This window comes from Schistocerca gregaria, chromosome 4 (genome assembly GCF_023897955.1).
Source record: "Schistocerca gregaria isolate iqSchGreg1 chromosome 4, iqSchGreg1.2, whole genome shotgun sequence".
Lineage (NCBI taxonomy): Eukaryota > Metazoa > Arthropoda > Insecta > Orthoptera > Acrididae > Schistocerca > Schistocerca gregaria.
The window spans coordinates 516,570,688-516,597,013 of NC_064923.1; the positions used below are offsets into that span (position 1 = coordinate 516,570,688).

Consider the following 26,326-nt stretch of genomic DNA (forward strand, 5'->3'; position numbering starts at 1 on the left):
CCATTATGTAACCGTTTAATTTAGACTGCTTAAAACAAATCGTACTCAAATTGAAGATAAACTAACCTATGTTTCCTTTCCACTGTACAATATGTACATCATTAGTTTTGTAGCACACAACCAACCTGATATCCAAGTCTTCCCACACTGTGGTAAACATAATCGAAGTACTGGAAGCAGTTGCCTCTTCATTTCTGTGTTCTCGATATTTTATAAAAGCTCCCAATCAAAAATTCGCATAGTGTGAGGTCCGATAACGTTGGAGACCAGCGGAAAAGCGTTCGGTCGGATTTACCATTACGAACAATCTAACGTCAAGGTCCTTACCGGTCAACAACTCTCGTACAATGAGGTACCAGTGGTGAGGGTCTGAATCCTGTTAAATATCTAATTTTGGGGAATCTGTTTCATACTGTATGAGTTCGTGAGTGTCTTGAAACCCATAAACACAGACGTTATGGATATTTACCTTAACAATTGTTGCCTCATCACGGAACACCACTCAATCGAGGAAGTCATCTCCCCCCTGCAACATTTTACTTGAAAAGTTATAACGTACATCATTGTATTGTATTGTATTGTATTGTAAGGAACTGGGGACCTAGAAACGACGGAAAGGCTTCGTCCACGCCGTAGCCTTCAGTGGATCACAACCCCACAACAGGTTACAGCAGTCCACTCACCCCACACCGAACCCGGGGCTATTGTGTGGTTCGGCCCCTTCGCGCACGCAAGTCATACATATACCGTGAGAGTGCACCCACTCGCCGCTCCTAATGAACAGATACAGGATAGGAGAGGTAGAAATAAGTGTTCACTGTACATATTTACCTATAACTGCCGTGTACAACTTACCTAAATAACCTAGAAGAGTTCAAACGGAACTATCTCTAAACAGTTCAAATTAGTATACGGATGGTAGTAACTAAAGGAATGTTAATAATAGTTCTGTATTTACAAAGTAACAACATTGAACTAGCAACTGTGGAAGTATGGCAAACAATTCCAAAAATATAGCAGGAAGAATCTATATACTTTATCATACTTGAATGCAAATGATAAGTTACTAATTATTTTATCTCAGGATATGACACGCGTGTCACCTGTCATTAATTTGCCATTATTTAATGCCGTTTTTGTGAATGGATTGCTATCAATGATGCTACTACATTCTACTGTGCAGTCCTGTACCAATGTTCGAGACTAGCTCGAAAGTTATGGCCTAAGGCTGGCGAATTTCCGAGACACCTGCTACCAGTTACGCAAGAATAACTTTTAATATAAGGCGTTAATTTTACAGGTTACTGGTTATACTATAATATCCACATTTGAAACGTTTCGTTTACACCGGACACTTTTGTAGACCTTGTTTTTGAGGTACTGTCGACATCGCATGATTTAATTTTCGTGATAAATGCAACTGAATAAGCCAGGATATCTCTGACCAACCGATTCCAAAAATAAGGAAGGTAAAAAAAAAAGTTATCGAATTCACTGGGTGCTCTCGTTCACAGGCAGCAGCATTCTGCACGAAGGAAGTGTTTTTCCGTGTCGTAGCATGTCAGCTTTGACAAACTATTTAGTACGTTAGTTCAAATAAAGAAAAGTAGGTTTCCCAAGACTTTATTTAAACATACTCCAAGAACACAAAATTCGGTCTATTTTCCACAAATTTCACAGTATACTCTCCTAAACATCGACTAATTATTACCTACTTTAGCATCAACTTTTTCGTGCAAGTTTTAAAATTAGAATATACACATTGAATATATAAAGATTTTCTTGACTTACAGTCCTTTAAATTTCTTAGTCATGCAATTCATAATCTCAGGGATATCTTCTCAGACCACATAAGTGAGGTAGAATGGTTGGTTAAGACCACCATTTTGCAAACGGTTCAAATGGCTCTAAGCACTATGGGACTTAACATCTATGGTCATCAGTTCCCTAGAACTTAGAACTTCTTAAACCTAACTAACCTATGGACACCACACACATCCGTGCCCGAGGCAGGATTCGAACCTGCGACCGTCGCGGTTGCTTAGTTCCAGACTGTAGCCCCTACAACCGCTCGTCCACTCCGGTCGGCGGGTATCAGCTGTTACTGGTGTTGGTTTCCAGAAATTAATAATGGCTGTTTTGAAATTATCTAAAGAAGTGTCTGTGGTATGTGATGTTCTTGGATGGGCGTTAGATATCCACTAAATATTCTCATTAGAATGAGTCCCACGCCATTTGATGGTATGGTGAGTGACGGCCGTTAACGTTATCGGTTCTGCAGCTGACTGGGGCGTCTCGATTGCTTTTTGTATTAGCTGAATTTCGTACAGAAGAAACTACATTACTGATTGTTAAGTGTCTGGCATTTTTAGTGAAAGCTTTTAATTACTGTCACTGTTACTTCACAGTAGGATAACTTAAAATACTTGCGTTCAGTAGTGTGCAAGATGTGTGAATAGTGTTGAGCTGTTTGGCTTCCTCTTCCGACAATTTTCATTTCACGCCGTTGCGGTTCTACCACAGTCCTTATGTATCGGTTGTGCGTAGGTGCGCGAGTTACAATGTGTTGGTGCTAGCAGCGTCAAATGTGATAGCGCGGAGTAATGCAAGCTAGGCCGGGCGCTCCTCAATTCTTGGCTGTCCGTGTTTACGGCCGCAGCATTGCGTGTGGGGACCTCAGCGACCAGGCCGAGTTGTTTTGGCCAGGGTCGTGGCTGCCGATTGCAAGTGTGTTCGTTGGCGTTAAGCTCTCTGAAACTGTTGAAATACGTCGGTGGTGGTTCGGCTCCACGTTGGGATTCATTGTTCTTTTCATTAGCTGCATAGTGGAGAGAGTAATTCGTAGCCAAGATCTGTGTTCCAGTTCCAGTTGTCTTTCTTCATGTTACCGACCGGATTCGATTAATTGATGAATATCGTCTTTGTAACATTTATTTCTACCTTAAGAAGACATCGCCGACAGATCACGCCAACGATAAGAAGCATTGTGGCGCTACCACGATGATTGACTTCGAGGACTGGCTAAGACAGTTACGTCGGTTCCTTAGCGTTTTGGTGCTGTTTTTTTTTTTTTTATCATATTAAAGAGCCAGTAGCGACTGCGAATTGTTAGCGTTAATCTTCTGCTGTGTGCGACGTGTTGATTTCCTTGTCTTGTTTTGTGGTGCGGCCGTTGTGAGTTACTGCAGGGACTGGCCTCGACAACAGATGTGCTTGCTAACCTTCTTGTTGCCAAGGAGAATTGCTGAAACATGTCCACTGAAGTAACGTGGCTGTGTTTGATTCTGTTATCTTGTTATCGCATGCTGAGGTCTTTGCGAAATGCTGTAAGGATTGCCTACGGCGGCGAGGTTGGTGGCAGAAGTTTCATTAGTTGCAACGGAGTGTTAGTACGTGGATCCGTCGTAGTAGGCTGACGGAAAGGATCATTAGACGCCGGTCACTATGGCCGAGCGCTTCTGGGCGCTTCAGTCCGGAAGCACGCTGCTGCTACGGTCGCAGGTTCGGATCCTGCCTCGGGCATGGATGTGTGTGATATTATTAGGTCAGTTAGGTTTAAGTAGTTCTAAGTGTAGGGGACTGATGACCTCAGACGTTAAGTCCCATAGTGCTTAGAGCCATCTGTAAAATTTGATCATTACTCAGCAGTTACATCATTCTAGGCTAAGGCGATTTGGATCGTCCGTATCTGGCTGTTGCTAATGGCGTAACCCTGCAGGCGAAGGTACTGGTGGTCTGTGACGTGCGTAGGACGTGTTGTCAAGAAACTGAGGCTTAGGATGTGGAAAGTTGAGACGTCCATCTACTGCATTGTGTGGTCACATTGTCCTGGTAGTGTAAGGCGTAGTATGGTCAGGGCCTTTATCGTATTGTTCCCCTGCAGTAGCTCTAAATTTTTCATTGTAAAGTGCGTACGTTGCCATTCGGAGTGGGTGTATTGAGGAGTGTGTTCTTTGAAGTAGCACTCTTCACTTCTGCGAAATAATAAAGTTGTGCACAACCGCACTCAGTAAATTTTAAGTAAGAGGTGCGTACGGTCGCACAGGCTTATTTAACATTGTTTTAAGCAGCGATTTAGTGTCACGGCGGTTACAGCCTGTCCAGTATTGAGCCTCGCTTGCTTTGCTGCGCCCGTTAAGGTTACGTTACTGTATTCCGGTTATGACCCTATGAACGAAGAACGTGTCTGGGTGGCAGTAGTTTATTGTTTGAATGTAGTAGTCATTGAGCTCGGCCAGTATTAAGTTTAGTGAAATAAGTTTTAAAAACCTTGTTGGTAAAGCTGGGCCCTGTTAGCTTTATTTAATAGTCATTTGCTTAGCCACTTAGTTTAAAAACCTTATTCCTAAAGTCTGACTCTGTTTTTCTTGGCTTTGTGTTTGGTGGTTAAAGCCTTACCCTAGTATTCTTGTTCTGTGACATTTATATTTATCGTGGGGCTAAGTAGTTGAGCTTCGGGGTATGGGCCATACCGATTATCCAAAAAGGGCAAAAAAAAAAAATTGTTCATTGGAAGCTTAAACTGCGAAGTTCGCTTCTAATTTTGCGCTAAGTTACTTCCAGGATGAAGGTAGTGATTGTGGTCTTAGTTTCAGGGATTCTGCCGCAACGTCTTTATATGTTTAACCTGCGTTTAAGTCTCACCACCGAACCTTGCGGGAGGTCTTCCTGGGTATGGGTGTGGGGAGTCTGGCCAAGATCCAGAGCACCATCGTGACTGAGATGGCGTTCGCTTCCTGACAAATTAATTTGACTGGTAAGATAGGATTAATGAAATGGTGACCCTGTCATTTTTGTCAACATATCGACATGGGCTTGATCTTGTAAAAGGGTAATGGCACAAATTTATTCATTAAAAGTTACACAAAAAAGATGTTAGGCGTGATTAAAAAAAATTAAACATAGTCTGACGACAACACAAATATGCAATTAACCAACCTGTTTAGCGGCTGGTTGGCAAAGGCTTAGATCAGTCTTATTGAACTATTTACTCTGACTGAAAACTTGGATAACACACTCTGAACTTATCTAACAGTGAATATACGCCGATGGATTTATTCTACACAGATGTTATACTACGCTGGGGCAGCTAAGAACAGGAGGCTTGACTGTGATCTTGTTTGCCCTAACAGGCCGGACCAACAATACAGTATTCCTGTTCTCGATGTACATCGCTCTCACAGGTGACGATCGTAGTTTGAGGATCCACAAAGCAGGGATGAGTGACGCCTGTACTTCTCTATCCCGGGAACGAAATATACAAAGTCGCGGCTGGCAATCTGTCAGATAGATCGAAATCACTGTCTAACGGAGCCCTGAAATCTCGGCAGATTCCAGCGTGTGACACGGCCTTTTACTGGTCATCCCATGGACGAATTTGGCTAACTTAAAAGGCAGTTCACTAAAGGTGATGAAACATCAGAGCGGGAGACAGGTCACAAATAAGACTGGATTCGGCACAGGGCGTTTTTAGTGATGATTGTAGTCTAAATTGTTGGTACAGCTAAGTCTTCGCCACAGGGTCCCCAGCCAGAACCTGTGCTTGTGCAAAGTCCCTAGCGTAGCCCACTTATGACAAAAGTCAAATAAGGAGACAAGTATCTTCCTCCTCACATTCCATCAAACATCAGTAAACTCCACAGAAACAATCTCGTAACAACGCCCACAAGGACTTCGTGCGAATCATATGACTACAAGAGCTCCACGTCTCTCCTCTAACCTGACTGCTCTACACACTGGACAATGCTAATCAAAGTTAACGATATTCTCTTTTCAGGAGCCGTCCGAAGTGGCCGTGCGGTTCTAGACGCTGCAGTGTGGAACCACGAGACCGCTACGGTCGCAGGTTCGAGTCCTGCCTCGTGCATGGATGCGTGTGATGTCCTTAGGTTAGTTAGGTTTAACTAGTTCTAAGTTCTAGAGGACTAATGACCTCAGAAGTTGAGTCCCATAGTGCTCACAGACATTTGAACCAATTTTTTCTTTCTTTTCAGGAGAAGTGACCAATTCCTCACTTGCAAATTTCCGCGCTTAGAGGGGGAGACGCTTTGCTCCAGACATGCTCTTTTTTCCATAGTCGCTTGAGGCAGAATGTTATTTTGAGTTTCTGTACGTCAGCAACACATTTACTATGGAGCTTGTTACTGGACGGCCTGAACGTTACCACGAGTCCGTCCAGGAGCCACAGCTAAACCAAGATAAGTGCTTACTTAGGTGTTCCAACATAAATCACTTCAGAGTAGACGTAAATTTTGTGTTCTCTCGAAAATTGTTTTGAGGGCCTGTGGCTTCCTCAAAAGAAACTGTGCAGGCCGAGAGACAGCACCATCTGATGGCTGCCTTGATAGCGTCCTGTCTACGGTGAACATGGAGACTTCTGAATTTCTATGGAGTCTATCTCTGTCTACGAAGAGTGTTTAAAATACTGTTGTAACACGTTGAATGGGAGATCTAGACTTCTCTCACGCCCCTAGCCTCCATTGTGACAAGAAAGGTTTCATTGGTAGCTCCAGGTAGGCTGTTTTTCCACCTCGTCGACTAAACTCACTGTCTGCACACCACACACCATGGGAGAAATTTCTGGTCCCAGCATTCTGTCCCCAGTGAGGGTTTTGAGATGTTCCTTTCCGTAAGAGCTGCACATGGTTTTCAATCCCCAGACGTCCACTGCAAGATGTACTGTTAAATGACCAAACACCCTGCCTGTCCTCAGCCCTAGAAAAGTACTATTTTGAGGAGAGCCCTGACTGCATTAACGCTGTACACGCTTCCATCAGTGGGTGCTCATGCTGCTCATGCTGATAACCTTCTGTCTTCTCACAAACACGATGTCTTGGGTGAAAATTCAGCATTAAATTGTTCCCTTGAATATGAAGAATATCGAGAGATTGTCTAGTCCTCTCTCAACTGGCCTCACAAAATAGGCTGCATATGGCAAAGTTCGTTGTTGCGTCATTTATGAATGCTGACAAAGCTCACTTAAGGATGATTTTATGTGGCAGAAAGCGTTTTAAAGAGAGGCATCACGGCACTGTAATTACTGAACGCCACAAGCGCAGATCTGAAATTAGGCGCTGTTAGCACAGCGGCAGCTTGCCAGAAGTAATGGTTAACTCATTCTAGCTGTGAGGATTTAATCAACGTGCAGCTTGTAAGGATTGTGTTTGCAGTAGCAGTAGCTCTTCTAAATACTCCACCAAAAAATTAAGACAGTACCTGAAGCTGATACTGAGTTATATTTTGTTGGAACTCAGATGAGATAGTCGCTGTTTCCCTGTGTGTTTTTATCACGTGAATATAGAATTAAAATTCAGTCTATCTAAAATCCAAGTGACTGAGGTTGGCTGGACAATGATAATTAGTCCTCGTTTCTGGTAACTCCCAGTTTTAGACTTGAGGGAAATATAAATATCTGTCCTTCGGTTGAATAGGAGCATTATTTGATAAGTATCTAGACTGGAGTGTACACACAGATAAAATTAGCAAAAAGTCATCCCCATTTCTTCTATCTCAAGATGAATTCAATTTAATAGCCGGAACTGAACGTCAAAAGATTTCCACGTTGCATTTTGAACGGCTACACAATCGAAAGGGAAGAGAGCGGGACGGGATGAAACAGGGCTCCAACATGAAGGATTCTCGGGAAGGAGGTTTTGGTACTGGCGGTGGTGGGGTGACCGATGCTTGGCCTGCTGACACCGAAGGAAATCTCGCCGCGCTCACTCAGGCTGTACCAGTGGCTTCAGACCTATGTGACGTCAGTGTTCTCTACAGGTAGATGAATGCGAGAGAAGATTTAATTTTTACAATAATTAGAGAAAGAAAAAGCCTACATGTAACGAAGATATGAACGGAAACTGATGAAGGTGTTTTTATTAATCAACCTTCTTTTTGTAACTGAAAATGGTTCGATTAAAACAGAAAACTACAGTTACTTTCTACACTATTTGGTATAAAAAAAAAGGTAGATAAGATAAAGTGAGTGCTGCTTGATGTTTCTGTATGTATACAAGGTCTTAAATAAGTTTTCCATGTTTTGAGAAGTGGTAGTCTAGACCAAAAGCAGAGCGACGTGGCGCAGTGGTTAGCACACGCGACTCACATTCGGGAGAACGACAGTTCAAACCCACGTAGGACCATTCTGATTTAGGTTTTCCTTGATTTCCCTAAATTGCTTCAGGCAAATGCCGGGATGGTTCCTTTGAAAGAGCACGGCAGTATTCGTTCCCTAACCCGATGGCACCGGTGACGTCGGCATTTGGTCCCTTCCCCCCAAATAAACCAGCCAACCAACCAACCAACCAACCAACCAATGACTGTCGAGTCAAAATGGGATCTAAACTGTGTACCGTAAGCTCTATGAGTCCTTGTTCATCACCTCTGATGTGAAATACACTCCATTGTTTTTGTCCACGAGTACAGTATACAGTAAGATATTTTTAAATTTATTTATTTATTTATTTATTGCTGTAAACCATATTCGCAGTTCTGTGCTAGCACGATCTATAGATTAGTTCCAATGAGTCCATTTTGTGTTTTGAAAAGTTTATGAAATTCTTTTACACCCTAATTTTATGTTTGCATTTACCAACATAATGGAAGCCTATTATTCCATATGGGAAACGGCAGACATGATCCCGACAATATAGCAAACGAAAGCAACTGTCGAACCCCTGTCCTGTATGACAATAAATATCCATTATCCTCGTAAGTGCAAAAATAAAAAGTACAAAGTAAAAGCATTTCTCCAATTTATCAGAACACAACCTGATTCAACCAGAAAAAAATGTAAGCTTATCGGCAAGAACATTATGACCACCAACCTGCTATCTACATAAACTCATCGACGATAGCAGCGTCACCTGAGGAGCAATAACTGCTAGTCAGACACAAGTACGGTGCATGTAGTATCAGTGAGACTGCTGTCCGCATGTTGAATGGCGAAGGCGCACAATCTAACTGAGTGTGACCGAGGGGTCATTGTGATGGCCTGGAGGCTCGGCACGAGCTTTTCGGAAATTCCACGACTTGTCGGGTGTTTGAGGAGTGCTGTGGGGGTGTCTTCAGCATGCGGTGAAACAAAAGTGAAACCACGTCCAGACGTTGTGGGGCTAGGCGGCCACTCCTCATTACAAATGTCGTGAGTCGAATGCCGGGCAGACTGTTAAAACAGGACATGCGATGAACTCTTGCGGAACCAGCATCAAACTTTAATTATAGGCATAGCACAAGTGTGCCTGAAGACACAGTGCACCGAACACTCCTACGAGGGTTCTCCATGGCCGACGGCCCATGAATGTGCCAACGTTAACACCACGACATTGACAACTATGACTGAAATGGGGGATGACTATTGACACTGGACGTTGGTGCAATGACAGAGCGTTGCGTGGTGCCTTGAATCCTGATACCATAATACATATGGGAGGGTGCGAATACGTCGTCTTCCTGGGAAACAGCTCCTTGACACCTGTAGTGCTGATGGAGACAAGCTGGCGGCGGCTATGGAAAACAATCAAATGGGCAACCATGCGTCCAGTGGAACTCGTGCAAACCACCACGATGGCCAAGGAGTATCGCAGACTGTTTACAGGCCACGTACACCCCTTTCTGACGATCTTGTTTACCGATGGCAGTGGCACTTTTCATCAAAATGTAGAGCCAAGTCATAAGTCCAGGAATGTGATGCAGTGGTTCGGGAACAAAGTGGCGAATTCCAATTGATGAGCTGGCACACCAGTTCGCCAGATATGAAGCCGATAGAACACATTTGGGATGTGATTGCATGCGACGTCAGAGTTCATCTCCCCCTTCTCCGGAATTTACTGGAAATAGCTGACTTGAGTGAGTGTGCAGAAGTGGTTCCAACTGCTTCCAGCGACCTACCAAGGCCTCATTGTTTTCAGGCCACGACACGTCGCCGCTGTTATACGGACCAAAAGTGGTCATACTGGCTGTAAGGTTGCTGTTTATAATTTTATGGCTGATCGGTGTATGCACAGCGTTTATCAAGTACTATTAGTACCGTTTACAGAAACAATAGGAACAGTTAATTACTGCATCATGTATTCATTTGGAACTACAAAGGAATAAGTTATCGTTTGTTTACTGCATTATGTAGGTAGTACGTAAACGCAAACAGCTTGCAGTAGAAGAGGTATGCTTCGGAGTAACGAATAAAAACAAGTGGCCATAGCTGTCTAAGTTACGCATTTTACATTGAATGTATTTCTTACCTTTTTTCTTGTTTTGTTTGACTTCTTACCTCTCAAAATACGGAAAACGTTTCTGTAATACACTGTACATAATCTCTAGTTAATAGGAATCGATATTTTGTAAATTATAAATGATATTTTACTATTGTTTTCTTTATTAGGAGTGATTCATACAAAATTCTTCAAGAAGATCAGTTACGAATCCATAGGTCAACAATAAATTTTATCATTGTTAGCTTCTTAATTCTGATACCATATTCGGACGTTTTCTGTCAGGCATGATATATATGCAATGTCGACCAGGTTACAGTATCGACCATTACTGTGATTTCCCTTGCCTCCTTCAAATGGCGGAAGTGTATAGTAAGCAGAACCAAGATTGTGTATGCTTGTGCATTGGAGTTGTATATCTTCTTCCTTTCTTCAGTGCTTTGTCTGCTCTGAGTGCTTGATAACAGTGCTATAGCTCTTAGCGTGCGGAAGATATTTTGAGGCCTATTTTACTCACATTTAAGGTAAGTGATTAATTTCGTAGATTTATTTCAGTTATCTGCTTTGTGTAAGGAATGACATCTAACAAAAGTTTCATTACAGTTTCTGTGAAAGAATGTACAGTATTATTAGAGCCCACTAAGTGTTTGTCATGCAGTACCGCCCACCCGATTGTCTTTCAGTGCCAGCAAGAAGTGACTGAAAATTTTAAATTATATTTTCTTCTTCTTACTTTTTCCGCATTGATATAGCGGGAAATTAGAAACAGGTAAGAGGAAAATCGAAAGAAGAGTACAAGAATATAGCTGTCAACAAGTCTACGTCTAATAAATGAGCATGAGAGAGGCTGTTGAAGGGTTTAAAACATTACGAGAAGAGAAAGATGCCATCGAAGGAAAGAGATTAGAAACAGAAGAAATAAATTGTAAATGAGGGAAGAAGAACGTGGAATTGAAATTGTATGTTCCAAAATAAAATAAACATGCCAAGTGTGGCCATGGAAAGCCAGTTACAAAGCGGCGAAGAAAACTGGAATGTACTGGAAATAATGGGTCAACAGAAGAGATTGATAGTGCTGTGTACCACGTGTGGAAGCTGAGTAGGTACTGGATGCGTGGACCAGGAGAATATTTTGTATTTATTTGAGATGAACAATAATTGAGAATTATATTAAGTATCAGTACTGTTGCTGATTCTCAGGAGACGATTATGTCGTCTATAGCAACTGCCATTTCACAGTTACATCACCTTTCGTTCCGCACTGTTCCGTCGACATCCATTGTGAATCGCCACGTAGAATGTTTCACGAGCTATGCCGCAAGACGGCTAGAAATCTCGTATGGTGTTTCAAAGTTTCGTTAGGTTTTTGAACCTGGAACACGCTTGAGAAACGCATCGTACCGGAGCAGCAGTTGTTCCATGTGGACGTGAACCACAATCGTATGAAACACAAAATCACTAACGCGCTGGAGTTTTTTGATTGCAAACCTCCATAATGGGACCTCCAGTTTACTGTTAGATGACTTTCACTATCACACAGAAACCTTGCAACCAGTTTTTCTAACTTTATATACGAGTAAAGTATATACACAGTGGCTCGGCACTCAAGATGAAAGAGAAACAGAAAAAAAATATATTTTCGCTGAGAGGGGAGAGTTAGACTAAGAGCCAAGTACCGCAGTGCGCGTCCGTGATCGTTTAGAGGAGCTGTTCGCTTAAACGCGTCCTCGCGCACATTGTCCCCTTGCCGACAATACTTCACAGCGCGGAAGAGCAGCATTTTAGCTGGGCCGCCCACACACACACACACACACACACACACACACACACACACACACACACACACGAGCGCGCGCGCATACACACACATACAAAAGCAGGCGCTGGGACAGAGCTCTCGCGCTTTGTACGTCGCAGCTAAACAGACACAGCGAGAGAGGCCACCGTAAAAAAATGAACATCTAAAATTTAAAAAAAAGTAGTAAAAGAGGGTGACGGGTTGGGAGAGAGAGTTGTGTGGCTCAGGCAGGGACAAGCAACTGGAAGCGAGCGCGCGGCCGCTGCCGCCCGCGGCGTTTTTCATTACTGGCCGCCGTGCGGAGGTCCTTAATGAAATGAGTTGGCTGCGCTGGCGTCGGCGGCGTCGCGGCGCCCTGTTTCATCGCAGGAACAAAAAGCCGACGCCGTCGACGGCCCACGCCGGCCGGCCGAGCGCGACGCTCCGCGCTGGGCCACGGCGCGTTTTTCCCATCCCGCGAGTCTCTGTGTGTGCCATTTGCATACTGACGCCCCTCTGTTAATCACTGTGTCAATTAAGTTCCTGTCGAGCAGGGGGAATAACCTTTTTTTATGAGACACGCTGTCGCTGCGATGGGTGTCAGCGTTTGTGTGTTGACGGCTGGCCGTTAATCTTCCGTTGTCTCTCGATATTGCGACGGACGTAGATGCTGGAGTTTCTGATCAGTGAAAGGAGGGCGGATCGTAAGGATGCACAGAGCTAGTTGTTGCGTGAACCGTAGGTACTGCGATGAACAAGATGACGTGATAGTAAAATTTTGGTTTCGTTTGATTTCTCCGAATCACTTCCAGTAAATGGCATAAGGCTGTCTTTCAAGAACAGCGACAGACTTTGTGCCTTGTTTCTAATAATTTTCGCTTAACAGTGTCCACTGTCGATGATTATAACAATAGTAAATCATTATGGGTTGTAAATTGTTGCCGGCCGGCGTGGCCGAGCGTTTCAATGCACTTCAGTCTGGAACCGCGTGGCCGCCACGGTCGCAGGTTCGAATCCTGCCTTGGGCATGGATGTGTGTTATGTCCTTAGGTTACTTAGGTTTAAGTAGTTCTAAGTTGTAGGGGACTGATGATTTGCGATGTTAAGCCCTATAGTGCTCATAGCCATTTGAACCATTTGTAAATTGTTATTAGCTATTCATAGATTAAAAGTCGGACTTCTGGGTAGACATTTTGGAAGTTGGAGCTTGATGTAGAAAAAGAAAAGTTTAATAAAGGATGAGATACAGCGTGCCACATTCAGAGGCTAAGAGTGTGTAATTTGGAAAGTGTGGAGGAAGGAGAGTTTAATATAAGAATGTGCGCGAAATATTCAAAGCCTAACATTGTGGTACTCGGAAAGACATTTGGCAAGTTGAAAAATGTTATAGAAAAAACAGAGCTCAGTAGAAGAGAAGAAAATGTGAGGAATATTCAGAGGTTAATAGCGTGACATACAGAAAAATTTTGGTATGCTAGAACTTGATGTAGAAAAATGTTTGATTAATTCAGAAGAAGAAAATGTGTGGAATATTCAGAGGTACCGTTCTGTGACATTCCGAAAGACAGTTTGGATGTGGGAAACAAATGTAGAAAAATGAGAGTCCAATACAAGGAAAGAAGGTACAAGGAATATTCAGAAGTCACTAATGAAACATTAGGGAAGACATTTTGGACATTGGAGATTGATGTAGATTAAAGAGAGTATAATAAAATAGTATAAATTGCGAGCAACATTCGAAGGTTAACAGTGTAACATTCGCAAAGGCGTCTAGGAAGATAGAGCTTGATTTCGGAGGAAGAAAATTTAATGCAACGGAAGAAACTACGAGAAATATTCAGAGGTAAATAGTGCGACCTTTGGGAAGACGTTAGGGAAGTTAGAAACTGATGTAGAAAAATGAGAGTTTAATACAAGATAGCACGAAGAAATACATGAAGGAGTACTCAAGGTTTCCGCATGATTAGAGTACTGTTTAGATAATACAACTTAATGAAATCCACTCTCTGAAATATATGTGGAATTGTTAGGTCAGCCTGGAATAGGATAAATGTAATACTAAATTAGAATTCTTCTTACGACAAGAACAAATACGTCACATTTTAGTGCAAGACAAACAGTATATTAACCCTTTTTTATGTATTCGTAGACATCATAGAATTACTGACATTACAAAAATCAGAAACTAGACGAGGGTTACTCTTCCCAGCGGCTACGAGATCGTTAGCACCGGAGCACAGCTGATATTTCGGTAGCGACATTCTCAAAGAACAATCTTGTAGAAGGCTGGATAAGAAAATGATCTGCCCTTCTCCTGCCTGACAGTCCAGTATGCTAACCACTACACCAAACCAGACCTTTTTAATAAATGGCAGCAAGCAGACATTTTAACGGCACTTACTACAATTTAATAACGCGTTTCACAGACAATAATCTCTTCATCTACTTGCCAATAAATAAGGGGACTCTAACAACACGATTGCGTTGTGAGGATATGAAACTGGCTTTCGATACGTTCTCACTTATCGTGTTAAGATCGGTTTAAGTAATTAAAGCGAGCAGTTATGGTTGATAAAATATAAAAACTGTTACGCCACATCCGAAGGAGGAATAACATCATACTACACCACTTGCTTCAGTGGTCGTCTCTGTAGCACCGTAGACAAGACTAAAACTGTAACGGTACCGTTTCAATGACATACACGAGCAGCAATATCGTCCAAACCCACCTCCTATGCATGAAGTACAGAAGCCACCCATACAGCATATACCAGAAATCACCGCACGTTATAGAGCACAGAAATTAGATGAAATTCTTCACATATATAATCGCGTCGATGAGATAAAAGAAGTGTAGGACCATTCACTAGATTGTAACCCTAGATAGCAGTATCAACACTAATGAGAGAAAGTACCACGACTGCTTAGACTCTGAGCACTATGGGACTTAATATCTATGGTCATCAGTCCCCTAGAACTTAGCACTACTTAAACCTAACTAACCTAAGGACATCACACAACACCCGGTCATCACCGTGACTGCTTACTCAATAGCGTATTGTCCACCTTTTAGATACACTAGAGCAGCGATTCTGTGTGGACTATAAAAGTCTTAGCGTTAGAGGTCTACACACAGTTCATGCAAGCCCTAAATTACTGGCTGGTGGTTTGCGGTCGCGGAGTCAGCACCCTACCGCGCCCCATGTATACTAGCTTAGCTTCAGACTCAGATCAGCCTAATTTAGTGGCCGAACATCAACACCAGTGTACTGCTATAGTCCACTATATAACGATTCTGGTCTTGTGAGATGGACAATTGTCCCACTGGGAAATGTCATTGCCTTTGGAGAAGATATCAAGCATGAAAATTTGCAGGTTCACGTAATTCACGGCTGTCTTGGTGCCAGCGATTTTCAGCACAGGTCCCGTGGAAGCCAAGGTGAATGCCACCAATACACAATACTGCCCTCATCGGCCTGCGCCCGTCGCGCGGTGCGTGTATAGAGCCGCCGCTTATCTCAAGCAGTGTTACTTGTATTTTTGCAGTGACAACTCTACGCAGACGAAGTGTGGTATTCTAGGCTCATTCTTGACAATATGGATTTCGGAATATTGAATTCCTTAACGATTTTCAAACAGAGTGTCCCATTCATCTACCTAAAATTACCATTCCTCATTAAAAGTCTGTTAATTCCAGTCGTTCGATCGTAATCAAGTCGGAAACTTTTTCACATGAATCATTTATACACTCTTTGAAACAGAATATCTATTTAATTAAAGAAGACAGAAATACAATTTTTATGGGTGGTAATTTAGAAAGCGGTGGAAAACATAACAATTCTTTCATTTGTTTCAGAATTGTTAGCAAACACGGCGTTATCGTTTGAACGAAGGAAATGGATGCTAAAGTGCTACTGGAAAACAGAGAATGTGAGTGCGTTACTCCGACGTTAGAGAGTTGAATTTGGAACATCACCATCGACAAGATTAACAATTACAAGAATCAGAGATAAGTTTGAAGTTGAAGGAACGGTGCACTGTACGAAGAAGGGACATCTGACGGAAGAGAAGTTCAACAGACAGTGCTGATGCAGTAATCCAGGCATACAACAGATCCCCGAAGAAATCTGTGAGGCAATGCTATCGTGAGACTGGGATCTGCAGAAGCAGTGTTCATAGAATTTTTAGTTCTCAGAACTTCAGGCCTTACATTCCAAGACTTCTCCATGCTCTTAATGAGGATGATCCTGATAGGCGAAGCGAATTTTGTGAGTGGTTCATTAACAGATGTAAATAATAGCAACGTCTCCATGATCGAATTCTTTGGTCAGATGAAGCGACATTTAAAGTTGATGGAACAATAAACAGCCATAATTGCATGTACTGTGCCGGGAGATCCAAACGTAGCCCAGCAAAGGCATGTTAATCTACCAGGAGTAACAGTCTGGTATGGTCTGTCTTTTAGAAGGTTAATCGGGCTGTAGATTTTTGGCACACTGTCACGGGCGACTCGTACTTGAAATGTTGGAAATTATAACTCCTAGTCTTAGCGTTGTGTTTGGAAATGAAGATTATCACTTCAAACAGGATGGGTCGCCACCTCACTATCACCTGGATATAATGGGGTTTCTCAATCGTACATTCATTGCCAGATGGATAGGACGAAGAGGGAGTGTGGAGTATCCCGCTCCATCTCCAGATTTAACTCCTCTAGACTTCCTTCTGTGGGATATCCTCAAGAAGGACGGACACCAGTTTCAGCACATACCACGCTAAGTCAGACCATGCAGCAACTAACACCACTAAAATTGTACTCATAAGCTTTTTCATTAAAAAAGATTTTCAGTTTCAATGAGTGTAAACATTATTTTGGGACACCCTATATATCCCATAAACAAGGCGTAATTATATCTATCCCATTGTAAGGTGGCTATAATTTCGCAACTTACAAGCACTCATTTACATACTTTTCCGTGTTTTACATCCGGAATTAGGTATCGTTTGATAGGTTGTACAACGTATATGGGAACATTAGTAAAGACTGGCATTGTCACGTGCATCTTATAAATAATTGTTAACGCTTGTTGCAGGAAAGGTGACGAAGTGTCTCTATTATCAAATTGGCGCAATGAATGATTGCCTATACTAGTAGAGGTTGGAACACCAGTGGAAATGAAACGGCAGGCATAACTGAAGTCCTGGGTGGAAAAGCCCGCCCAGGTGTTTTGGTCCTACTTAACACAGGAAGTAGCCCGGACGGACGGTCGGAGCACCTGAGCACTGAAGCACAATACAGCGGCGGCTGGCTTGCGTGTAGCGGGATGGGAAGGATAACCGGATAATACTTATGAAACTGAAAATCTTGGACACAGCAGAGACGAACGACGAAGCGTTCACATACTTCCCGCACTCGACGACCACAGCCTAAAATATGGTACGTTTGGAAGAACCTGTAGAGAGGGAGAATATTCCGTGTTTTCTGGAATATGATTCCCATTCTGCAGTTGTGAGGGAGGGGAGCCGAGCATTGCTTAGAAGTCAGCGGTGGAGAGAAAGGGGTCTTCTGTTTTGAGCGCCCGTGTTGCACGGTATCAGCTTTTGCTGGCACAGACGGGCTTGCCACCTTTGCTCTCAGGAGATTTTATAGTTACAACGGATAGGCACTGTACTGTTGCAAAGTTATACGATTCTGGACTTCGGCTCCCGATTGGGAGTCGTCGTTGAGTATTCAACGTTCAGTGATTGAGAGCACTTCTTCAACCTATACTCATGTTGAGACGTTATATTAAATCCGTCTTTGTGGCTGAGAGATGGCGTTTCTCGTCTGTAGAATACAGAGAGGAGAAGACAGTATTAGATTATACCAGTCAGAGGACGGTCTTCTGCTGTCCTAGAGTTTGCCGGCCGGTGTGGCCGTGCGGTTCTAGGCGTTTCGGTCTAGAACCGCGTGACCGATACGGTCGCAGCTTCGAATCCTGCCTCGGGCATGGATGTGTGTGATGTCCTTAGGTAAGTTAGGTTTACGTCGTTCTAAGTTCTAGGGGACTGATGACCTCAGATGTTAAGTCCCATAGTGCTCAGAGCCATTTGAACCAGCCATTTGTCCTAGAGTTTGTATGAGGTCTTCTTTTTTTTATATTTTGTGGTTTTAGTTATTCCGTCGTCGCAGACGTATATGAGAACCATCAATACGACGCACTGGACGCAGTACATACTGTGCTTCGGCTTAGGCTTCGGCTTATTAGCGGTATAAAGCTAAAAAGCTGTGACCACGTAAATTTTATTTCCACTGTGGTTGCCCACCACTGTAGATTATCTTTGAAAGTAGTATCTTCTAGTAGTTGATACGTACATGATATCAGTCTTAAATGGCTCTGAGCACTATGGGACTTAACTGCTGAGGTCATCAGTCCCCTAGAACTTTGAACTGATTAAACCTAACTAACCTAAGGACATCACACACATAAATACCCGAGGCAGGATTCGAACCTGCGACCGTAGCAGTCGCGCGGTTCCAGACTGTAGGGCCTACAACCGCTCGGCCACCACGGCCAGCTGATATCAGTCATCTCGCATTATTTATATTAGATTGTGTAACCATAAAAAGGGGCCGATTTGAGTAATTGATCAATGGTATTAGTTAGGATATTCATTTGTATCTCTTTGTGTCTATTGTACATTGACATATAAACATTTGTAATACATTAAGCGGTTTTAACCTCCAATAAATGTATAAGGAGAAACAGCATTTATCTTTTGTATTTACTAGTTCCCTTAATGATTCATTTGCGTTTTTGCTCTGATTTATATGTTAAAGGGAAAGGAGGAGGAGTTAGTATCACCATTAAGAGATCCTATAATGTGCTTCAGGGGGTAGCCAAACAGGGCCAAATCCACATTTTCGCATTCACTATTTTCCGTTGTACTCATTCATATTTCACCTGCTTGGAGTAGCATCTTTGACCATGACTTTTGTGGCCTATGGGTAACATATTTTATACTGAGGTAAAGAAGATTAACAATGTTGCACATTAACCGTAGGGAATGCGTAGTCAAACGTGCTTTCGCCGGAAATACAGTCCCTCTGCTCCCACATCACGGAAAATTTAACTTGCTTTCAACGTCGCCGTGACTGTTGCCCTACGGTTGTTGCCACAACAGCGCTGTCCACAGAGGCGTAATTGTCTGCCGCAAACAAGCTTTACGCTAGGCAGGGCTCCCAGTCCGCCCACCGTGGGGGAACAAGCGGTCGCCCCGATACAGCGGCCGTCACATCCTCATCAGGGTAATGGAAATTAAATCTCACCGAACGGAACGAGTTTACTCATGAGCCTGGAATCAGAAATCGTCAGCTCATTAAACGTTCTGCCATGCTCCATATTTTACTGAGGATGGCATTAGTCATGAAACGTATTGCTTTCTCCACAGGCCGACCGGTGTGGCCGTGAGGTTCTAGGCGCTTCAGTCTTGAACCGAGGGACCGCTACGGACGCAGGTTCGAATCCTGCCTCGGGCATGGATGTGTGTGATGTCGTTAGGTTAGTTAGGTTGAAGTAGTTCTAAGTTATAGGCGACTGATGACCACAGATGTTAAGTCCCATACTGCTCAGAGCCATTTTTCTCTACAGAGTCGTTGCTTCACATTCCACATCAGTGCTCGTTCAATATCTGAAACTAATTCACGAACCCACTAATTGTGTATGAAGTTAACTGCTTGTCTGAAAGTTTCAGTATGCAGTATCATTAAGTAGTATTTATTACGTAAATGGCCTCTTGTGGACACATTCATTATGTTAATGCTAGACGTCTGCAACTTTCATTGTTGGTTAACTGAGACTCGTAGATTTGCAGTTTCTTATCTGAGGGAAGACATCATTTTGTTGCAGGAGTCCTGTTGCCCTGCGCTGAATAAACTATCACTTCATTTATAAAATAACTTAGCCCTTTCAATGCTGCAGTTCAACTAAAGCGCTCTGTATGAAAATCACTGGCTGTGCAGTGTGCAGCCTGTGGCTGGTTTGCACTGTTGTTGGCTATTGTTGTGTTGGGAAGTTGGCAGTTAACAGCGCGTAGCGTTGCACAGTTGGAGGTGAGTCACCAGTAGTGGTGGATGTAGGGAGAGAGATGGCGGAGTTTTGAGAGCGGATGATCTGGACGTGTGTCCATCAGAGACTGTAAATTTGTAAGACTGGATGTCATGAACTGACATCTATACTTTTGAACACTGTTAAGGTAAATACATTATTTGTTCTTTATCAAAGTCTTTCATTTGCTAACTATGCCTGTTAGTAGTTAGTACCTACAGTAGTTAGAATCTTTTATTTAGCTGGCAGTATTGGCGCTCACTATATTGCAGCAGTTTGAGTAACGAAGATTTTTGTGAGGTAAGTGATTCATGAAAGGTATAGGTTATTGTTAGTCACGGCCATTCTTCTGTAGGGATTATTAAAAGTCAAATATCGTTGCGCTAAAAATATTGTGTGTCAGTTTAAGCACAGTCATTTATAATTTTTCTAAGGGGACGTTTCACTAGTTTTTTTTTTTTTTTAATTGTAGAGATTATTTCTGTATTACTTTAAAGACACTCACATGCTGGGTGACATGGATTTCTGCTGGTAATTCACTATTGCTCTCGATTAAAAAACTTCAACGTGCTTTCCCAACTAAGAAGGCAGCCCTACTTCAGCGTAAATTTCTGCCGTTCACTTTACAATGTATTTAGCACTTTAGTTAGGGTTTCTTGTAAAATAATTTATGTTTTATATTTCATCGGTTTCTTCCCAGTTACAAATTTCCTTCCAAACTTCATATAAGAGTCACCCAACTTTTGCCACGGATTCACGGCTCTAAAGTTTTATTTGCTGAAATTATCTCACCTTTGTCACAGAGATTTATAAATACGACAAGTGAGAATGTATATCTGAACTATTTTCAGTACTGTAGCATATTTCACAGAATTTTGTGCAAGTAGATACCTTTACATTTCATCACAGAGAAAGAGACAGACTGAGAAACAGAACGACATATATAGATATGAAGAGAGAGAGAGAGAGAGAGAGAGAGAGAGAGAGAGAGAGAGAGAGAGAGAGAGAGAGAGTAACCAAATTCTGAAGGTAACTAATTCATTAAGTGACAGTGTTTCCTCCAACGATATTAGGGATGTGATGCCCACATAATTCAGCTACAGATTTCGGCACGTAAGCTACTTTTGAAACACCTCAGAACATCTCATAAGCAAAAATCAATATACTTCCAGGCACAACGCAATGGAAATAGGCACGCAGCTGTTGTTTCTCTGGCGAATTATGCAAATTTTCATTGACAACTCACAACGTAACGTGTATCAGTTGCACATACGGACACCTCTACCGGAAATGATGAAGTCGACAGAAGCGAAAATTAAAACATACCAGTTGTACTGTTGCTCTGGTGGCGATGATAAATATATTTCAAATTTTTTTTGTTCAAAAGTGTTCACAAGATCACATCGCTACATTTATGATAGCTATTGAAAGTGTTGCACAATAGTTTTTGCAGCGTTCTCCAGGACTAATGGTCAGTATACAGGGTTTTGACAGGAACAATCATTGGACAGAAAAAAAGGCTTGTAAACTTGGACTCTAAAATGCACCCTTCCAGAGCTGTGAGAAATTGTTCAATAGAAGACATGTTGCACAGCAGAGAAGATTAACACGTACTTATAGTTCTTAAGCTAGCGAATGAATTTAAGTGCCCATACTTCCTGTCGGGTTTGAAACAGATTTTACTGATAAGGAATGACACGTCATGTATCCGTCGGTTAGGATCTGTTTACAACTATTGCTCTTACCCAGTGTTACGTGGCCGTGAGCGGTTCGCCATTTCTTGTCCATTTAACAACTCGCGTTACTAATCAACAGACTGGGCCACTTTCTTGGTGTTGTGGTCATGGACAAATCCAAATGCGACAGCCCCTGTCTGTCGTTGTCTCACACCTCCACGTCGACCCATCATGCCACGCTGCTTCCATACAGCCGCAATAACAAAGTCACATAAACATCTGGTACTATCTGTACCATCTTCAGGGGTCCACAGCAGCCAGTGAGCTCTTTTAAGACGATGACTAACATTTTGTGCGGTGAATATTTTTCCAGTGCTATCTGTACGACATTTCTGTAGATACAGGGTGATAGAGCTATAGTTAAAGATCCAGAGGAAGTTTTTCACATTAAGCAAACAAAATAACTGTAGCATATACTTTGCGGTATATTTTAATGCTTTCTACATTATCGAATACATATTACGTTAGGAAAGTTTCTCAATTGGACTTAACACAAAGTTTGATATTTTAGGCACTTCAGATTATGGGGTGGAAAATCTAATATTCAATGTCAAAGAATACACCACAGAAACGTAATAATACAATAGAAAACACCCGAAATACACCGTATTCAGTTATCAAAATCCTTACTCCAAGTAATTTCATTTGCAGAAGTCAAACACATATCGTCCTTTACCGTAACGTGCACGATTAGTGTGCGCCCACATTTCGCACATTAGACACCTTACCCATTCTTCTTCTGCCTCCTCTCTCGAAAACTTATCTCGGCAAAAGAGACAATTGCCATCTCGTTTAGTGGGTGCACTGTTGTCCAGAACGCTACTGATGGTGGATGAATCATCTGTCACGCTGAAAACATCCTACTCAGAATCATTTGTTTCTTACGCTTTGGTGGCCTCTGCTTCTTTGTCTCCAGATTACTTGTTGCTGTTGTCGATACTTCAGATCTCTTGTAGGGAGACGAGGTTCATACTGCTGAAGGACCTGTTTTTCTTCCCCTCATGCCTGGCTTCTTCTTTACTTACGCAAAGAGTGAGATTTGCCAAGGTGTAATTTCAGATGTGGCAGCAGATGTTCCTCTGTCGACTTGAACATTAGTCTTTCCACTTTTAGAGACCACAGCTCCAGTAGATGGTATATTGACTAGAAGATTTGCTAAATTTGTAATCATACCTTCATTGCTGGAGATGAAATCTGCATTTGTGATAATAGGAGAGTTAAACGGGTGTATTCTTGCAACCTTAATCCCAGCGACTGCTATCTCCCACGTCTGCTGCTTAAGACAGACCTTGCCGCTCAATTCGGTGATGTCCATATTTTTTACTGGACGTAAATGTGCGTACCAGATGAGAGTAATAAATACTCAGAGGACATGAAAATTCTCTCTAACGGGTCTATCATGTGAGACGCATGAGAAGGCAGACACAAGATGTTGGCAGGGTTCTGCATGCGATACTTATAACATATAGATTCGGGACTGGTCCATTTTCTTTTCCTTAACATTTTATATGATATTTGCATATCAGAGTCATCCCACTGCTTTTGAGCTCGTGAAATCATTTCTGAAGCAATTTCTGTATGTAAAACAGGTTGTTAAAGTAAGGTATAAATATGGAATACTGGGGTACAAACCTGGAATACTAGCGTAAAATACGCAATAGTATTATTCCTTATTAGTGACAAAACCATCTTAAAATTCAGAAACGCAATAAAAATAGAAAATAAAATTTAAATGGGCAACAAACACGAAATTTTACGGCTTAATATGCTAGCTAAGTGTCCCTCTACAAAATATGTTAATAACTTATGTATTATGAGAAGAATGAAACTGATCACCACCAACCTTCAACATTTATGCCTCTTAGTGAGTTCGGGGAAACAGCTTCACTCTCTCGGAATGGCATGTGAATATACCCAGAACAGTCTACAGTTGGTGAATGTAGTTTTCAAGTAGGCAACCAAAGGAAAGCACTTACAAAGCGAGAAATCATAGTATTCCATACGTTTTACAGCTGCTATTCCACATTTCTACCTCTTCCTCTACTGATAATACGTTCCGTAATATGTGCCCACTACAGTGTATTTGTTGTTTTTGTCAGCGTCTATGTACGCAGGAAGGCACAATACATAATTTAATGCCTGATGTTTTCTGCACGATCATAACGACCTCGTGACATGAACTAGGCCTGTCACTATAGACATCCCGTTTTGCATCTTTTAGTCCACACTCCCACATCCAACCTGCTTTCCAGTGGAAAATAAACATGAATAGCTTGCTTGTGCCGCGCATACTTGGAGGCACTAACGACCTAAGAACGTACTACTCGCAGTAGGTAGACAGCAGACGAAGTAAATACAGATGTAATGTTGTTCAGTTCACTGCCCTCAGTCATCAGCAAAAATATCTGTACTGACAGCCGTAACATCCTGTATACCACATTTTCTTCCAGCTATGACGCAACTGGAGCTGTAGAGAAGTACAGTCCCATGACGATGCTTCTAAGACTTGGATTCAAACCAACTGCCAGTGTCGACAACGTAATGGTGTCTAAACTAATAACATACGCTGATGAGATAACACATTATGGCCACTTCCTTAGTAGCGTTTAGTGCACATTTGGAAGGTAATACAGTGCGGCCGGCCGCGGTGGTCTCGCGGTTCTAGGCGCGCAGTCCGGAACCGTGCGACTGCTACGGTCGCAGGTTCGAATCCTGCCTCGGGCATGGATGTGTGTGATGTCCTTAGGTTAGTTAGGTTTAAGTAGTTCTAAGTTCTAGGGGACTAATGACCACAGCAGTTGAGTCCCATAGTGCTCAGAGCCATTTGAACCAATACAGTGCGATTATGCGTGGCGTGTATTCTAAAAGTCATAGGTAGGTCTGTGCACAGGCCAGAAAATGGCAATGAAATATTACCCAACGGTTCATCGGCGAGAACCTGGTGACCAATATCATTCCAGATGTGTTCCATGGGGATCACACCATGCGTATTCGATGGACAAGAGCTCTGTACCGCACTCCTCAAACCACTCTCTGACACTGATGCAGTGACATGAACAGTGATCCTGCATGAAGATACTGTTACCTTCACGGAAGACGTAAAGATCTAAGTCATTCTGTTGTTCTACAACAACGTTTACATAGCTGTCGTGTTGACTTCGATTATTACCACGGGTTACATGGAAGCCTTGGTGAATGTCCGTCATAGCGTAATACTGATGCATCGGCCTGCATCTGCAGTGTGGTGCCTGTTTCGAACAAGTTTTTGTCTTGATGGGGCAAACTCGGGTACAGCTCCGGCCATCGACACGTAACGTGATTCAACAAACCAAGGCGACACATGTCCAGTGATTTACGGTCCAAACGAGCTGATCTCTGTCCCACTACAATAGTAAATGACGATGTAGTAGTATCAACGTGGTAACAACTATGGGTCATCTACCGCGGAGCGCTACGCTCAACAGTATGCGCCGAATGGACTACACCGAAACACTTGCTCCTGCACTGTCAAAAATGGTTCAAATGGCTCTGGGCACTATGCGACTCAACTTCTGAGGTCATCAGTCGCCTAGAACGTAGAGCTAAGTAAACCTAACTAACCTAAGGACATCACACACATCCATGCCCGTGGCAGGATTCGAACCTGAGACCGTAGCGGTTGCGTGGTTCCAGACTGAAGTGCCTAGAACCGCTCGTCCACTCTGGCCGGCCCTGCTCTGTCAATGTACTCCTGGTCTAAAACTTCCTTCTACCTCTTTTTTTAGATGCTCACGATAATAGCAAGCGTACAGACAAACAGCTGCGCTGACTTCTAGATACATATTCTCAGGCGCTAGGAAATTGACCTTCATGAAACTTACTTGTGTTAGTCGATTTCGCCACTATCCGCCGAAGTTTCACAAGAATGATTCCCCATTCGTTTCAGCTCTGCTTGTATAGTTTTCTTACCTCATCATGTGTCCATAATGCTGCCAGATACTAAATCTCGCAGTGGACAGTGATATTCTGGTTCATCTGCCTAAATACAAGCATGGTTCTCTTTGCCTTCTACAAAAACAGTAAACCTATAAAAACTGTCCAAGTCAGACAAACCACACCCCTACGTTTCACGTTAGTCATCAGTCAAGGTAATACCGCTCATCGACAATCCACACAGGTTCGTTTCATTACCATATGATCAGCGTGGGTCCTCGCTCCACTGAATATACCTCAACTGCTTTAAGAACATACGACAGAACGAGTTGCAGTTAGCACACTGAACTCGCGTTTGGGAGGACGACGAATCAAATCCGCGTCCGACTATCCAGATTTAGGTTTACCGCGATTTTCCTAAATCTTTCCAAGTCAAAGCCCTAATTGTTCCTCTAATAGGATACAGCGGATTTCCCTCCCCATCCTTGAAACAATTCGAGTTTGTGCTTTGACTCTAATGACCTGGATGTTGACCAGACGTTAAACCTTAATCTTTCTTCCTTTATTCTTAGTGAACAAATGACGACAACAGTTAATGAAAACCTCTTCCCA

The 26,326-nt window shown here is 42.6% G+C and overlaps 1 protein-coding gene across 1 annotated transcript in view; it reads left to right on the forward strand.

Moving 5' to 3' along the window:
- The first annotated feature begins 7,609 nt into the window (after positions 1 to 7,609).
- Positions 7,610 to 26,326, forward strand: part of LOC126267789 (homeobox protein engrailed-2-like) — a 132,919-nt gene continuing 114,202 nt past the window's right edge. Inside the window, exon 1 of the mRNA XM_049973093.1 lies at positions 7,610 to 7,773. Coding sequence (XP_049829050.1) covers positions 7,610 to 7,773 — 164 coding nt within the window. The remainder of the gene's footprint in view (positions 7,774 to 26,326) is intronic.